The 17,174-nt window shown below is 40.4% G+C and overlaps 7 protein-coding genes across 7 annotated transcripts; 3 read left to right on the forward strand and 4 right to left on the reverse strand.

Annotated features, from left to right (window-relative positions):
• Positions 1-380: 380 nt before the first annotated feature.
• On the reverse strand, positions 381-1,259 carry I206_105775 (uncharacterized protein; the record flags this gene model as incomplete). Its single annotated transcript, XM_019156325.2, has 2 exons — positions 381-509; positions 588-1,259. The coding sequence occupies 2 exons, from the start codon at positions 1,257-1,259 to the stop codon at positions 381-383; spliced, it is 801 nt and encodes a 266-aa protein (XP_019010127.2).
• Positions 1,260-1,774: 515 nt separating this feature from the next.
• On the forward strand, positions 1,775-4,656 carry I206_105776 (uncharacterized protein; the record flags this gene model as incomplete). Its single annotated transcript, XM_070203188.1, has 12 exons — positions 1,775-1,956; positions 2,019-2,058; positions 2,129-2,591; positions 2,644-2,696; positions 2,749-2,773; positions 2,823-2,913; positions 3,026-3,250; positions 3,312-3,507; positions 3,564-3,628; positions 3,687-3,916; positions 3,976-4,050; positions 4,118-4,656. 12 exons carry the CDS (start codon positions 1,775-1,777, stop codon positions 4,654-4,656), a joined length of 2,184 nt encoding a protein of 727 aa, XP_070059289.1.
• Positions 4,657-5,569: 913 nt separating this feature from the next.
• Positions 5,570-8,059, reverse strand: I206_105777 (uncharacterized protein; the record flags this gene model as incomplete). The annotated part of the gene is made up of 9 exons (XM_070203189.1): positions 5,570-5,964; positions 6,033-6,624; positions 6,689-7,014; positions 7,093-7,201; positions 7,264-7,406; positions 7,463-7,695; positions 7,750-7,777; positions 7,834-7,930; positions 7,985-8,059. 9 exons carry the CDS (start codon positions 8,057-8,059, stop codon positions 5,570-5,572), a joined length of 1,998 nt encoding a protein of 665 aa, XP_070059290.1.
• Positions 8,060-8,738: 679 nt separating this feature from the next.
• Positions 8,739-10,968, forward strand: I206_105778 (uncharacterized protein; the record flags this gene model as incomplete). The annotated part of the gene is made up of 9 exons (XM_019156328.1): positions 8,739-8,947; positions 9,018-9,048; positions 9,112-9,157; positions 9,219-9,358; positions 9,420-9,774; positions 9,845-9,984; positions 10,038-10,203; positions 10,270-10,366; positions 10,434-10,968. The coding sequence occupies 9 exons, from the start codon at positions 8,739-8,741 to the stop codon at positions 10,966-10,968; spliced, it is 1,719 nt and encodes a 572-aa protein (XP_019010130.1).
• Positions 10,969-11,225: 257 nt separating this feature from the next.
• I206_105779 (uncharacterized protein) lies at positions 11,226-12,376 on the reverse strand (the record flags this gene model as incomplete). Its single annotated transcript, XM_019156329.1, has 5 exons — positions 11,226-11,353; positions 11,432-11,542; positions 11,631-11,846; positions 11,906-12,202; positions 12,259-12,376. 5 exons carry the CDS (start codon positions 12,374-12,376, stop codon positions 11,226-11,228), a joined length of 870 nt encoding a protein of 289 aa, XP_019010131.1.
• Positions 12,377-12,801: 425 nt separating this feature from the next.
• I206_105780 (uncharacterized protein) lies at positions 12,802-15,117 on the reverse strand (the record flags this gene model as incomplete). Its single annotated transcript, XM_070203190.1, has 8 exons — positions 12,802-12,889; positions 12,954-12,995; positions 13,066-13,191; positions 13,264-13,793; positions 13,861-14,140; positions 14,197-14,324; positions 14,386-14,498; positions 14,568-15,117. 8 exons carry the CDS (start codon positions 15,115-15,117, stop codon positions 12,802-12,804), a joined length of 1,857 nt encoding a protein of 618 aa, XP_070059291.1.
• Positions 15,118-15,851: 734 nt separating this feature from the next.
• Positions 15,852-16,864, forward strand: I206_105781 (uncharacterized protein; the record flags this gene model as incomplete). The annotated part of the gene is made up of 3 exons (XM_019156331.1): positions 15,852-16,291; positions 16,449-16,597; positions 16,662-16,864. The coding sequence occupies 3 exons, from the start codon at positions 15,852-15,854 to the stop codon at positions 16,862-16,864; spliced, it is 792 nt and encodes a 263-aa protein (XP_019010133.1).
• Positions 16,865-17,174: the final 310 nt, after the last annotated feature.

A 17,174-nucleotide genomic window follows, 5' to 3' on the forward strand; every position in this document is an offset into this window, starting at 1 on the left:
TTCTTACCTGGCGCTCATGCATATTTGCGACACGTCGCTTACATCGGTGTCCCGATTCGAGCGGCCGTAATTTCATCGCGAGCCTCAATACGTTGCACGTACTGATTAGGAAGAAAGTGGGACAGAAGAAACATACGGTATTGCCGTGTCATGTGCTTCACATCGCCCAAAAACGCGATGATCTGCTGATGCGCTATTATCCGGAATCATGATCAGGCGCTTTCAATTGTGTAGAGGTAATTTCATGGTTATGATAGAAACCCTTAATCAAACACAATCAGAACAACTAATTAAACGAGATCTGATCGAGGCTGAAGAGAATATGCATAAATAACATTGCCACCTGTTCAAAAGTAAGTACCCCATGTATTCTAGCCTGGCTACCGATACGGCGCAGGTAGATTCTGGTCTACCCATTGACTTAGACTCTCCGTCTTTATTCCCTTCTTCCCATTCCAGCTTTGCTCTTTGGACCAACTCACGCCAATATTCTTAGACCAGATCAAACCCTATTTGGCTCCTAAATCATCCTGATCCTTGCTTAGCCTTTCTTCTAATCGCTCGGTAGTTGTGATCTTCCTTTGCACTTGCCAGCCTTTTTTCTCAATCTCCTTTGCTACATCCTCGAATGTGACGGTATCACCAGCGATGAACACCACCCCTTCAGGCGGAGTTTCTTCATCCAAAGCAATTCTAGAGGTTAAATAACCTATGTCTTCTGCGGATGTGAGGGTGACAGCATTATTCCAACTACCTAAAGCATTCACGACTCCCTTATGCAAGTCGACAACTCCAAAAGAAGGTTCGAATAAGAATGAAGTGAATAAACCAGTTGAAACGATTGTCCATTTGGTAAGACTCTGTGATCGAAGTAGAGCGCGTACATCTAGTTGTTCGTCAAATAATGGCTGGCTCGATCCTTTACCTATCGTATCGTAATCCACACCGAATTGCCAAGGGAAGTAATGAGGTACTTCTGCTTCTAATGCTGCTTTGGCAAGATGTATTTGAGATCCAGGTCCACCTGCAAATCCGGTAGCCGAAATCACTATATCATATCCTCTGAACAGTTTCGCTAATTCTGATAATGGTGCGAGAACGTCGCCGAGAATCACTTCGACTGCGTAAGACGAGAGTTTCGTTTTCGAAGATGGACGGAGTAAGACGGAGACAGTCGGTCTGGATGGGTGAGAAGTGATTGCTTTGATGAGCGATAATCCAAGTTCCCCAGCTCCGATTATGAGGATTTTGCGAGTCATGTTCGAAAAGGTACAACAAATCGAGACCTAGGCCTGATCTTTTGCTCCTACATCATGAACATTATATACCTTGACGAGCTCCTGTACGCCTCCACGGACCTCCACATAACGACGACTATCTAATACATTTCAAGACGCTAAGTTAATGACACACGCACCTCCGCTACCTCCACCACCTCCACAATCTGTTATCCTCGTTTGCCTTACGAATTCCCACATTAACATCTGAAGTTGAGAGCTATGAATGCTCCGGGCCCGATAGGCTTTCTACTGCCCAATTTCAGTGCGTATGCATGCGTTGGAGGTGATGACTGTTTTAGCATTTCATCGTCGTGAAGCTCTAACTACGCTGGGACTAATAATCCTTGTCACGTGACGTTGTTGTTATCTCACCTGAATTGCCTGTCCTGGAGTAGTCGTATGTTTGGTTCTCACTTAGTATCGACTCCTAATGATCCCGATATTATTCGCCAATCGAGACATGCCAAGCATCAGTTGAATTTGTACACAACGAAATGTCAAGTGGTCTGGCTTCAGCTTCGTCGACATCGCATGGAGAGTTATCCGTAAAGAAGCGAGCGAGTAAGGCGTGTTCTCGTTGCAGGAGATACAGGACGAAATGTGTGCCCCTCATACCCGAAACCATTGGACAACCTCCTTGCTCCGGCTGCAAAGCTGCGAACGTAGAGCATGAGTGGTATGTACCATGCTTGAAGCGACAAAGCCGCTTGTCAAGGCTGACATATATGCTTAACATAGTACATTCCTTCCTAGAGGTCACTCAGCGATGGATAGATCGGTAAGCTTATCTACTACACCTCTTTCAGCATCGTGCGACCTCGACTAACCTGCTGATATCATCTTCTTAGCATCGACGAAGACCACCCCGCGAATCAATGTCAGGATACGCCTCATCGCACCCTTCTCGCTCTTTATCTCCCAGCGCCCGTCGTAATCTTCCAATCAGCCCTATTACCTCGCCTTCCCCATCTCGGCCAACGTCAATTGCCATACCCCCTACACAACGTTCGAGCATATCTCGAGATCTTCCTCCTCCGAATGAAGTCGTGGAAGCTATCCGTAATTACGTAGCATCTTATTTTCAACTCGGTTTTCTCCATAAAGCATTATTTGTTGAAAGGTATACATCGCGCCCTGAAACTATATCTCAATTTCTCTTGTTCGCTATCTGTTCAACCGCTGCCCCGTTCACTCCGACTCTGGTAGCTAGATATGGAGGAAAAAAGAGAGCCACAGAGTTCTTTTTAGCCAAAGCGGATGAAATCTTGGGTAGAGAGATGGTACAGCCCAGTTTAGAACGAGCTCAGGCTTGTGAGTAGTTTTATCCCAACATCTGCAGTACGAGCTGATACACGAATTGTAGTCTTACTGCTTGGTGTGACTGAATGGGGTCAAGGAAATGGTCCCAAGGCTTGGGTACGTGATCTCATCTCCGGCTGTGCGTATAAACTAAGTGTACCTGCTTTAGATGCTCATTGGAACAGCGGTGAGGAGTGAGCTTAATTTTTCTTCATAAGGAAAATACAGGCTGATTGTATACAGTGGCTGGATTTCTGGGTCTTCATCGCGAAATCACCTATCAATTGCCCGTCAATCCATCGGCAGAAGAAGTAATTGGATCGGAAGTCGCAAGGTTAGTGTGCTCCCGTCTGTCCAGCAAGCTCGCTTCAATCTCTTTGCTCGTCAATCCTGTCAACTGCTTCATTTGTGAGAGTCTCTAGCTCACATGTTTTTGTCTTGACTAGACGCACATTTTGGGCGATCACGTGTCACGAGAACTTACTTGCCGGTCAATCGAGGCCTATGCAGATTTCCTTGGCCGAAGTAGACGTGCTGTTGCCATGTGAAGAATCAGAGTTCAACTTTGGCATACAACCGAAAAATCGAGCTTCCATATCAGGTGCTTTAGGCAATCCGGCTGATGCGTTTGACACACATCTACAAGGCGATAAATCCCTCTTCGCGTCCTTGTGAGTCCCTTCGATGTGAATCACAGGATAAGCTTGCTGTGTTAATGAAATTCATGTGCAGAGTGCAAGTGAAATTGCTTTGGAGTTTGACTGCCAGACATGCTTGTCGAGGTTCAGGTAGATTCGAAGTTGGGGTTTGGAGTAGAGAATCACAAACGCTCTTAACGGCTTTACAAGATTTCGAAGCTAGTCTACCTATTAAGCATAGATTCAGTGTGACTAACCTGCGCGGGATGATGGTGGAAGGTTTGGATCTCGTGAGTCTGAATCACTTTCCTACCCTTTTCGTGTCACTGCTGATACCTGAATGAAGGCATTCTTATCAATAACGCTCATTACTAGACTATCAAATATTGTCATCCGGCGATTATACCTGCCGTGCGTCCCCCGTTACATACACCGCCATAGGATTGAAAAGCTGATCTGCATCTAATAGGTCCATGGCAGCTGCTATAGATCCCGACGGACCTGGCGAAGGGTCTTTCGAGTCCCGTCATTTCTGGCAATCTATGGCGACTGATATGATTATCAATTCTGAGCAACTGTTAAGTCAAGTTGAGGTCTTCTTCAGTATGCGATCGGTCCAGTTGGGCTTTCCTCCGATCATGGTTTTCGGGGTGTATATGAGCGGGATGGTATTTTGCTATCTTCGCAAATGGCCTGAATGTGAGTACAGCGATACTTCACGGCTGCTTTCTTTGTGTGGCTATTGACATATGTTTCAGTATGTTTGGGTCGCGCAAGCTCTACAGAAGACTCTCTTGGACGTTGTAGTAATATCTTGTCCCAATTGGCAGATTGTACGTGTAGCTAACAAGGCGGCGGTGGTATGATTCTGATACTAACCAATATGTCTCGCCTGCGTAGCCTGGCCACTTGCATCGCGATGGCATCTAGCTTTACAAGCAGCCTCAAATCAACCTGTACGCCAAGGCGTATATACCCGAATCCGGACTGCCGTTCGTGATGAAAGGACTCTGGATGATGAGATGGCAGACATATATGGTCAGACTGCACCATCTATAATAGGTAGTTCACCAAGTGATCCTCAAAGACTGCAAAATGTCTCTTTGTCAACACATCCACCAAGTATACCTTTACCACCGATTAATGATACCAGACAACCGGAGAGTCTACACCGATCAAATAGTACCAATGCTAACGGTGTCTCAAATGCGAACAACGGAATCGATTATCTCACTTTTGGTAATGGCCCGAATAGCAATAATATCCCTTCGGAACAGGATGGATTCGCTCAATTTGATATGGCCTCCAATTTCTTTATGGATAATTTCGGAGACGATTTATCCGCTTTCTTACAGAGTGCGGTGCCTACTGGCGAAGGAAACGATATGGATGGAGCAGGTCTTTTCTTCAGTGGAAATACGAATATCAACGGATCGTGATTTAAATTTTGGTTTGATTGACAATTATTTATGGTTGTACTGTATGCTGCGTCGTGAATATTCTGTACTCCTCATGTTGTTCATGTATTACCTATCATAATATACTACTACCGGGAATTGCCATTTCTCTCCCGAGCACGGGCATATCGATTATTCCTAATTGGCCAAAGCCTCTTATCGAGCCTGCGGCGACCTGGGTTAGGAAATCTGATAGATTTTCTAGTCAGGAAAGGAGACGCCAGCCGCTAGATACCGGTCGATTGACGGAAAGGGTCGTCTATTACTACTCATGCAAGCATTGTAGCATACCGAACCTAGACCAGATGAAGGGCAACATACCGATCAAGGATGAACCGCACTGCCAACCTCATGGTGGCCGGGAAAAGGATTTTTGCCCGTAAAACAACTATCTGCCGGATAAGCTTTTCGCGATGCCTAATGCAGTACTCATACTTCCCAAATCGCTAAATTTGCTTGTAAACTGTCACACCAATCAGCGACTAATTTGATAAAGATGGCAGTGTACGTAATCAAGCTTGTTCAAGGTCGTGTATCAGTTTGATACGAAGGTACAGATAGATTGTCAGACCAAAATTCAACAAACCACCATTTCAGCTCAACATATTTTGACAGAGATTGCGCCCTCTCCTCTGCCCGGCGTAGTAGCTTATGATTGATAAAGGATGGGACTGAGGCTGAAAAATAGACCGTATGCACCGTTATTGCAATCAATTGGAGCATAACAATAGGGGATTTCTCCTGTAGTCGATTTTTTATGAACGACAACAAGCCCAGGTGTAGCGATCCTGATTTGCTGAGTGATAGTCTGACTTGAGAAGCTTAAATGCTTTTGACAATAATCCCAAGAAAACCGGAATCTGCATAATCTATTATATTGTCCAATATACCATATCTAGCCCTTGAATTTGTACTTTCTTACACCCTCAACTCCGACCTGGTACTTGAACAAATGACCTCCATCATCATCGCTTCTCCTGTTCGGTCGTTTGTCCATAGCAGAAGCGATGTATAGAGTATCATATTTTGGTCCTCCCCAAGAAGTACAAGCCATATTTCTAGCTGAGAACTTGATGTCTTTCAAATGTGTCCCTCGAGAATCGTAGACCATCACTCTGCTTGATGCCCACATGGCTATCCAAAGATTACCATCGACCGAAACTACCATACCGTCTGGTTCACCTCCAAGATCCCTTCTGTCGATAAATAATCGCTTGTTGGAAATGTTTCCTGTTGGAATATCAAAATCGTATGCGAATACTAAGCCAGCTGCTGAGTCGTTCAAGTACACTTCGAAATAGATCGACGTTAGCATTCAGATCTGTTTCTGACGAAGAGGACATTGTGATTTGACTCACTAGTCTTATTGTCTGGACTCCAAGCTAAGCCATTACCACAGACCAAACCCTTTTCCATTAGATGCAATGATCCATCTGGGTCATATCTCCATAATCTACCTAATGGTTCTCCATAATCTGCAGGTAATCTACCCATACCCAGACTCAAGCCTTTTCTGTCAATTTCAGCTAACCAGAATCGACCTTGACAATCAACACCACCATCATTGAACCTTCTTATACTCCTCTCGTTTTGTGGTATGATCTCTTTCAATATTTCCAATTTCATTTGTCCATTTTCATCTTCCTTCATGAAAGCTACTCCAGCGAAGTATGCACATATATAACCCGGTTGGTTTTCTCGGAAGAAATGTACCGTTACTGATTCTTCCAACTGATATATTTTAGGTTGCCCCACTGCTTCACCTTGATTATCGAGCTGAAGAATATGCAATTCAGCGGGATCTTGTAGACAGTCTACATAGTGTAATGTTTTATCTTCTTCTCGATATAGTGGCGCTTCACCCAATACCATGGGGGAATTCAGCTTCAACCATGGGCCACCGCCTTCGATCTGAGGTACGTCCACCTCTACGTTCTCCGGGTAGAGATCCTATCATACGTTCAAATATCAACTGAGGGGATCAATCTAAAGGATGACCTCTTTGTCCACTCACCTCCATGGCTACATCAGCGGGGTGTCGACCAAATTGGACAGCGACGTAAGTACACATATCCTTGATCCATTTCCTAGCTATGTCCAAAACGCCATCCATAGCTTGCACAGCATGAGGTACACCTGGGTAAGTTCGACAATCTACATCTTTACCAAAGGATTTGAGCTTCTCAGAATAAGCTTCTCCTTCACTTCTAAGTAAATCTAATTCAGCTAGAGCGATGAATACCTTGTCGACACTCGATGTGAAAGATTCATCTGAGCCGTATAAGGGAGAAGAAACTGGGTCGGAACGATCTTCTTCTTTCGGCAGGTATTGATCTCGATCTGCAAATGGTCCAGCATCAACATTATGACCATATTCAATACGACCAGCACATCCTTGAAAAGTGAATGGAGACTCACACCATAGCATTTTGGGTGCAGGAAGACCAGGACAGTATCGATTGACATTCCATGATTTATAACTTTCAGCAGTAGCCGTGTTATCGCATACTGGTACACCGAGGACCATCTACGACAGGAGGTCGTGTGAGCTAATCTGGATATAGATAGCCGCAGCGAAGAACAACTCACGAAGTTGAGCGGAATACCCTCCAAGCCGGCCTTTTGAGATACGAAAGCAGCCAAATTCCCTCCAGAGCTCGAACCTCCTATACCAAATCGGCCAACGTCTACACCTAACCTATCTTTCCCATTTTTGTACACCCATTCGAAAGCTACGTGAGTATGCGGGGAGTTAGCTATTTGTTCAGCAATGAGTAGAAAAACACACCTGTCCAGGCATCTTCATGACCAATCGGAAACTGATATTCCGGAGCCATTCTATAATCTACAGTAACAACCACACATTTCGCAGAATTGGCTACCCTGGTGCAGAACGGATTTTCTGCGTTGATTCCTCCCAATACCATTCCTCCCCCGTGATACCATATGAAGATCGGTAGAGGTCCTTCGGGCGCTTCGATCGGGTAGAACACACGGATAGAGAAATCTCCGAGATTGATACTGCGACAAATGATTAAATTTACATCTACTTCCTTATTGTCAGGTATAACGTACTCTTCAGTCTTCGAGACAGGTAAAGCAGCTATATCCTGGTATCAGCAATATGCGTGAATACTCAAAAGACAGAAAATGACTCACCTGCACCTCCTGGTACAGCGGGACTCGATCTGACTGCGGGATCCCAAGGCAAATCCTGGATCATAGGTGCATTCGCCATATACTTGTTGTAGAAGCTCTTTGCACGTTGGCATTAGCCCCAAGCTACATCCTCATGCTGATCCACACTCACCGCATACTGCTTATCGAGACGAGGCAGGACAGAAGGGTGTAAGGGGTTCTTGGGTGTTGTTACAGCTGTAGGCATGTTTGTAGTTGGATGATATTTGTGTGATGAAAGAACAAAATTATGACAGATGCTTTTCGGCTGATCAAATACCAACTTCGAATTAGAGATGGTAGGTTGTAGAATCGCTCTGTCAATCCCTCAGAGAGTGATCCAGATTACTATTGTGGTTCAAGTGGGGTTATTGTCGCTATGTGCTTTCCTTCGTGGGCTTATCGCTTATCCTCCACTTGCTACACTCGTCTTACCCGGATCCGTAATGTCCGAACGGGCAAAAAGGGCAAAAAGTGGTTATCGTCTCTTCACTACCGACAGGCAGTTTTCTGGAAGTTCTATTGCCAACCGGCAGGCAATTCAGCTTGACTTTTTGCCCATTCCCAAATCGGTGGATAAGCACTTTAAATAAACTTAAATTGTTTGGTTCAGGTCTCGCGCCTTGATATTCAACCATTATCTTTCTTATCATCGAATTTCACCTTTGAACCGTGTCGACCCGATTGAATTTCGAAATCTTTCTATTCTTGGTCGATCTCCTATCTTGTGATACATGGTCTACTCGTATCATGCTTGCGAATATATAAGAGCTTAGTCTCTTTTTTCGAATTTGTTCCCCGATCCATATTCTTGGTAAACCCTTCAAGTTACTGTCTTACCGGATTCTCATCAAGTTTCAAGCGATTCAATCGAACATACGGTCAAGATGGCTCCACCTTCCGACTATACTTTCATGGAGAAAGTCAAGTTTACATTCTCATCGCCCAAGAACTTTCATCAAGCGATCACTCTTGATAGTGCGAAATCGAAATTTATTAATGAAGACTTGATTCCTTCTCCACCTGAGAGGAGGACTTGGACAGCATGGTCTTACCTTGCATATTGGTGGTCAGAAGCTTGGAACATCACTACTTGGTAAGTCTTTTGGTCACAGCGATGGTTTGTTCCAAAGCCTCACATGGCTGAATATTGCATTATCGAATAGGTCGCTTGGTTCTAGTTTAATCGCTTTAGGTGTAAGCCAACCTCGCCAAGCCAGAACAACTGTGAACACCTTTGACTCATTTGATTATAAATAGCTTTCAGTTGGAAATGCCTTACTCGTTATTCTATTCGCAAATATACGTAAGTGATACCGCTATCGAAGAAGATATTGATTTTCCAGCTGATACGAAACTTATAATAGTTTCCGCCCTTGTTATCATCGCAAATGGTTTTGCCGCCTCAAGATATCATATCGGATACCCTGTTTTGGCTCGAGCCACTTTCGGGATGTACGGTCATTACTTCTTTGTACTCATCCGTGCTATTCTCGGTATCATCTGGGTGAGTAGGCTCAATATGTGATCCTGAAGATTTCACTAATATGGGCAATCCTGCTTCGTAGGGTGGAGTTCAACTTTACTTTGAAGGTCAATTCATCTCATTAATGCTTCGTTGTATCTTCCCATCATGGGAAAGATTGACCAATACTATTCCGGAATCTCAAGGTATCACTTTACAAGTTTTGATTGGCTTCGTACTTGCTTTCATTGTTACAATTCCATTCATGCTTATTCATACCACCAAGATCAAACATCTTTTCAGTGTCAAGTCATTTGTAATGCCTTTGGCAGGTTTAGGAGTTGTCATTTGGGCTACTAAAGCCAACGGAGGAGTTTCGGCTGGTGTATTAAGTACACCTGTTGATAAGTCGAACGTCGCTATCTATGCTTGGAATATCATTGCTCAATTCAACTCTGGTAAGCTCACGACCTTCTCTTATATAAACCAATAATAAGAAAGCGGTATTAATCTACTTTTATGTTTCAGTCATGGGATCCAACTCCGCCTTGATCGTCACAGTACCTGATTTAGCACGATACAGTAAAAGACCGAGAGATCAAGTCTTTGGTCAACTCCTTGGTCTACCCATGGGTATTGTCTGTGCTGCTTTTGGTGTAATCACAACTGTATGTAATGCATCTCTTGAAAAATGAGAAACGACTGACAGACATTACCTTAGGCTGCTGTTCAAAATATGTGGGGAGAAGCATTCTGGAACCCATATGATCTGTTCAATGGTATCCTCGATCATACTTATACATCAAAGAGCAGAGCTGGTGTATTTTTCGTTTCCCTCGTTTTTTGTTTTGCAACTTTGGGTACTTCCATCGCTTGTAACATTGTTCGTAAGTATAGGTCTACCCTTCAATCTTATTTTATTAGAGTGATCGCTAATTCTTCAATCTATGCAGCTTTCGCTGCCGATATCACTTGTATGCTACCTAAATATGTGAACATCGTTCGAGGTCAATTCCTCTGCTTGATTATTGCCTTTGCTATAACTCCATGGTAAGTTTCATGTGTATATAATCTCGCTTCGAGAAGAAGGTAATAGCTGAATGATATTTTACGAAAGGCACATTCTTACATCTGCACCAACTTTTTTGAACTTCCTTGGAGGTTATTCAATTTTCCAAGGATCAGTAGTTTCAATTATGTTAGTTGATTACTTCTTAGTTAGAAAAGGTAATTTAGATATTGGAGCATTATATGACGGATCAACAAAATCAAAATATTTCTTTACGATGGGAATCAATTGGAGATCAATTGTAGCTTTTATTATTGGTTTCATTATTCCTTTACCTGGATTTATAGGTTCATTCGGTACAGTAACTGTATCAATTTCAGCTAGTAGAATGTTTTATTTAGGTTGGGAATTATCTTTCCTTTCTGGAGGTTTAGCTTATTGGATATTATGTTTAATATTTAAAGTACCAGGTCAAGAAGATTGTCAAAGATCATTTGGAGATATGATTCATGATGAATGGATTTTACCTGATGGTGAAACTAATTTAGAAAGTCCTACTACTACACGAAATCAAGCTCAAAATAATGGAGAATATGAAGATTATGAAAAGAATGTTGAAGGTGTTAGAGTTAATGTGATTTAGTTAGAACTTTTATATTACTGTTATAATTAATATTCTCGCTTGAATTAGCCAGTTGGGTGTTGTTGATTGATCTAAAAATTCGTTTGTGTAGGTAACATAGGGTCTAGGGTATTCATGCATTGTATGGAACGTTTATACTTCGCCTAAAGTCTTTGTTTGGCGTTACCCTTGCTCGCTGCCTCAATTCATAACGGTATCCAGCATATCCTGTGGATCATGTCCAGAAACACCTGGATCAATCAGTGCGAGAGTTTATACTAAGCCACAAATTCCCTTATCGCCGCTATCACTTCTTGGTTCTTCTCACTATGTACCGAATGATTTGCATCGGGTACGATCAATAATTGTGATCCAGGTATTCCTTCATGTATCAACTTTGATTGACCTACGGATGTAAATTTACATCTTAGCTACTTCGGATTATACAGAATCTGATACTTTTTTATTCCATTTGAATACTCACTCGGCGGACATATCCAATCTTTATCACCAACAATAATCAAGGTTTTTGACTTTATCTGATTTAATTTAGGTCTATAATCGAAATATTTTTCTTCTTCAGAATACAAGTCATCTAGCGTAGAATAAAATAATGAGCAAAAACATCCCAAAAAAAAAAAGAAAAGACTTTTAAAAGAGAAAGCGAAAAATTTTGAATTTACTATGAACTTTTGCACTTAATTTCCTTAATCTAGAAACTTCTAAACCTTTATCCGGATTATATTCAATTTCAGAATATAAAGGTCCAATAGCGAACATTATTAATCTCATTTCATCATCATCTTTAAAATTACTGAAAACTTTTTTTAACATGTTAATTGAAGCTAAAGGAGCTTTGTTTAATCGTTGTTCAAGTACTTGAAATGCTTCTTCTTCATCTATAAGATTTTATTAAAATTACATTAATAATTACAAATAAAGGATGAGTAAAACTTACGTTCATAAGAAGGTGCAGTTCCACGTAAAATTAAATGAGTTAAATTATCATTATAATTAATTGCATATTGTTGTGCTAAAAATCCACCAAAACTACCACCACAAATTACTAATTTCTTTTCAATTTTATTATAAATGGTATTAAAATGAATACGTATTGTTTCTATATCATTTACTATTTGTTTAAATGTATAAGGAGGTGTAAAAGAAGATTGACCATGTCCTCTAAAATCAAAAGAAATTATATGATATTTATCACTTAATGGACGATATGCTTCAAAATCTGATTCGTGTGATCCTATATTCGTGATATGTTAATAAATTCAAAATATGTTGAGGTTTTATAATACTGACCTAATCCCCTTCCTCCGTGTAAGGTGATAAATAATTGATTGCAAGCATCACCTGCTTCTTTATATGCCAAATCCGCTCCATTGATTTTAACGTATTTCAAAGGAGGTGTTGAAGACATTCTTTTGGCGAAATTTATTGATTCAGAGAATGATGAACTTCATACAAGTATTTTATCCAAGATAGACATTTCATGGACAGCAACTCAGCTCAATATCTTCATAAAAGTTCTTTCCGATAACATTGAAAGAGGTAATACCCTTCGGTGATAACCGATTACGTGCTAATAATCAACATTCTTCCCGAACTGTCCCGCATTTCACTATACGATTAACAGGTTTGAGCTTTTCGATAGTACTGGTAATGATCCGTTCAGTAATGTTCGAAGTCTAGATCGAGTGTGTAATTATCAGGATGAACAATGTATATAGTATGCAAGTATATTTGAATCGAATAACACGTAAAAAACGACAGATACAAACAAAGTGATTGACACGAAAACCCCTCGACATGACCAAGCCTAGTCATTCACAACGAAGTTCGTCATCAAGTAGCCATTATAGCTGTCAATCTAAAGTGATGAGCATCTGGATTGAGAGGATGTGATGTGTTTTGTGAGACCTCGCACGTCACGCTAAAAATATTATGTCATCAGCTAAGGCATTACGCCTCACTGAGAGGGGTGTGATTTGGCTTACTAATGATCCCCTGAAGTAACTTTTTCATCTATATATGCAACGCTGTGGAATTATGATTGCTAAGTCAGTTCTGGAATCCTTTAGATTATCATGAATGAGATCTCTGACTCACATCGCGACGTTATATTGTTTATTCCAATATCCAGCCAAATGAACAGCTCCATTCTCGTTATCATCTACCCAACACCTGGCATCACCTAAATTATAATGTTGACTTCGGAAATAATAGACCGCGACTCTACGCAAATGACAGCCCATATCAGTAATTGCTGTTATAAATAGATGATCCGAGAAATCATTGATGACTCACCGCCCAGCGGTGACCTTGATTTCCACTCTAATCCTAGAACCGGGAGTATCAGATACCCAATAATGTTTCTCGCCATTCCAGACAAATTGCCTCCATCCTTCTGAAGTAGTAGGTTTCATTGGATTTTCTTTATCATTCGCATCCGCACAGAATAATTCAGGTTGAATCAATCCTGTTATATGTTTCCCAGAATCAGGATCTTGCTTGGCTGGATTAACAACTTCACGTAAAGGAGTGAACATTCCCACAGGCGGGACGAAATAAGGTGTAGTTGGTAACACAAATTTCCTATTCTCCTGCTTTAATTGATCTAAGGGTGCTTGATCGAAAGTCTTTTCCCATCCTGGTGGAGGTGTTATCGGATCTATCAAGTGAAGTGTATCTAATGGGAATGGAATATCGATGAAAGATGGGAATGGATCGGAAGTAGATATTGTGTCTGATAACGAAGGAACAACAGGGAGTCCATAGTGAGTGAGCATACATAATTCTGATTCGAGATAGGATATCAGTAAGTCTGCCAATATACGCTGCGAAATCAGGTTAGATCAGCGTCTGTCTGATACCGATCGTGTCAACCTTGCGTATATGACTTACATGACCCCTTGCTTTGGGATGAACCAAATCAGGTTGGAAAAAGGCTTCTGCCGTGGATTTGGGGAATCGCAAGTAGTGGTTAAACATCAATCTCTTCATCGATAGATATGGCACATCGTAGTACAGTGCGATGGGCGCGTGGACGATTTGAGGATCACCGTATCCTTGATCTTGTGCTACTTGCGGCGACCAAGCTCCTAGAATCAATATAGCAGGTTGTGTTTCAAATTCGGATAGCGCTCGGAGTAGCTGATCAAAAAATGCTTGATATAGCAAATCACTGTATGCGAGCTCAAACATTAGAACTGGACTTGGTTGAAACACTATTGAACTCACGCTTGATCGTTGACATCGAATTCTAAAACGATGAGATCCGTATCTATAGCTATATGATGCGTACCGCAAAACGCATAATAACTGGAATCCATACCTCCAATCGCACCATTCATAAATTGGTGATCTGCCTGAGCATTTTTTATTGATATCAGCTTTGACCTTGATACGACAGACAGACTGAGAACTTACATCAGAGAAAGTCTTTTCAAACCATTCTTTTAACAATGTCGTATAACATCCTGGACCGGACGGATCACCTTGTGGATAATCTGCACTAGGATGAACACCGTGACATGCCGATACTAAAAGAACGTTTAGCTGCTAGTCACTGATAACATCTTTTTGTTGGGCGAGTCAAGAGTCAAACCTACCACTTCCACCAAGTACACCAATTTTTAAAGCCCCTCCTTCTCTAGCTTTTTGAAGTACTCGCCGTATCCTAGCTCCAGAACCTTGTACTAATCTAGAATTCTTCAAACCTTCTTCATGATATAAATCACAAATCCTTTTACCTTCATTCGTTACTCCACAAATACAACTTTCAACAATTTTTTCTTCATAAATTTTTTCTACTCCTGGTGATCCGTAATTAAAAGTTCCATCAGAATCAGAGAAATGAACTTTAACTTTAGGTAAAGGAGGTAAACCTTTAACATGTGGATTTATTATTGCGTAAATGAATAATAATAAAAAAGGTAAAGAAATTGCGAATAAAGGTTTCCACCACTTTTTCAAAATCAAATATAATTTTGGATATTTTTTATGAAATGTTGAAATTCCTCTTCTAGATGATCTTGATGATGAAGAGGAAAGATTTTCATGATTATTAATTACGCCATTAGAAAGTAAAGGATCTGAATTTGAAGGTTCGCCATAAGATAAAAGTTCATGATCGTCTTCACTATCACTTGAAGAGCCCATCGCTTCGCTTTTTAATGAATTTATAATATCATGCTACGTCTGTGATTCGAGTGTGGTGATATAAGCAGCAAAGTAAGCTCTTGAATCGTTCTTTCCATTGATCATTATAGTCATTTATAAAGCTCAAATGGGATGCTTTGATGGAAATCGACGCGTCCAAAATCGCTGATTACGTAAAATCGTTTGTACACTTGCTTTTGCGCTGGCCACGCTGGAAGTTCAAGACTGCTCACGTGGATGTAAGAGGAGAACATAAGCTGATATCGATTGGAGAGAAGTAGTATGTTCGAGCGGATCTTGAGAGAGCCCACTGACATGTATAACTCTCACTGTCGTTATTCATGATTGTGAGCGACAGTAGATGTGATATCTAGGCGGATTTGTTTTTTTCTGGGTCGTGCCTTTGATGTATTATTAATGATGTGTAATCAGATGCAGGGGATATTCGGTTGAAGCCGTACCCGAATTTTCCGGTGGGGTCTATATGATGACATATCACGAGTATGAGGTGATTGAGTAAGCAGACACGCAACAAGATTAGATGATGAGATCCAGGAGTCTCATACTTATATAAAGAGGTGTGATTCTTATCTGTTCAATCTGATTTCGATCTTAACCCACAAATGCTTAGGATCTCTTTAATATCTATTCGATCTCAAATATTTCCTATAAAACAATTACATAGAATTAGAAAATTAAATTCTTCTCGTTATTTAAATTATTATAAATTAAAAATGTCTGAACCATTTCAACCTGCTCAAAAACCAGAATCTTTTTCATCTACAAATGATGAAGCGAAATTACATTTATATACAGTTGGAACACCAAATGGAATAAAAGCTTCAATTTTATTAGAAGAACTTCATAAAGAATATCCTGAAAATAAACAATTAATTTATGATTTTATTCCAATTAGATTTTCAGAAAAAGATCAAAAAAAACCTGAATTTTTAAAAATTAATCCAAATGGTAGAATACCTGCATTAATTGATGATAATTTTAAAGGACATAATATTTGGGAATCTGCAAGTATTTTAATTTGGTTAATTGATCAATATGATAAAGATTTTAAATTTACTTTTCAAGATCCTAAATTAAAATCTGATATTTTTAGTTGGATTTTTTTCGCTCATGGTGGAGTTGGACCTATGCAAGGTCAAGCTAATCATTTTTTGTAAGTTTACTAGTTAAGAAATGTTTTTATTGATAGTTTTTCCATAATCTTATCCTAATCTTCATTGAAATTTGTTTCCCTCACTTCGCTAGATCGCTAAAGTTTTTTTTTTACTTTTTTTATTGGTAATCTTGCTAATCTTATAATTGATTCATAGCCGATACGCACCTGAAAAAATTGAATATGGAATTAATAGATATCAAGAAGAAACATCTAGACTTTATTCCGTACTTGAAGATCAACTTAAAAAACCAGAAAGTAAAGGTTGGTTAGTTGGTGGGAAATATACCGTAGCAGATATCAATGGTGAATTTATTAAATTATCTTCCCTTTATATAATGCTGATTATCTTTTCAAACTCATTTGTTAGTTTTCCCTTGGGTAAGAAGTTACGCATGGGCAGGAATTGATATTACACCTTTCCCAAATGTAAAGAAATGGTTAGATACTATTGAAGCTCGTCCTGCTGTATATGCAGGATTAGGTGTTCCAACTAGAACAAAAAAATTAACAAAAGAAGAAGAAGATCAAAAAGCTGCTGAAGCTAGAAAGGCATTTGGATGGGGTAAATAAAACAGAAAATCAAGTTTACGAGACATGTATAGATGAAGAAGAAATGTAAGAAAAGCGGTATAGAATAGTTAGGATATGAATATGATTATGAATATGAATATGAATTGAACTTTGATATTTTGACATTTGCGCGGAAAAGTGGTCTGTTCACTTGTTAGCATTTACTCTTATTTCATCGTGTGCTCCATAAGATTTAGGTAGACTGCCTTGCTACACCAGCCTATGAAATTTAGTATAAAACGTTGAGCTCGGCATCGACAGTACAACTTCAAATCATTTGTAATTAGAGGTTCGTTTGTTAGGACGTGAT

The sequence above is a fragment of the Kwoniella pini genome, chromosome 8 (assembly GCF_000512605.2).
Source record: "Kwoniella pini CBS 10737 chromosome 8, complete sequence".
NCBI classification, from domain to species: Eukaryota; Fungi; Basidiomycota; class Tremellomycetes; order Tremellales; family Cryptococcaceae; genus Kwoniella; species Kwoniella pini.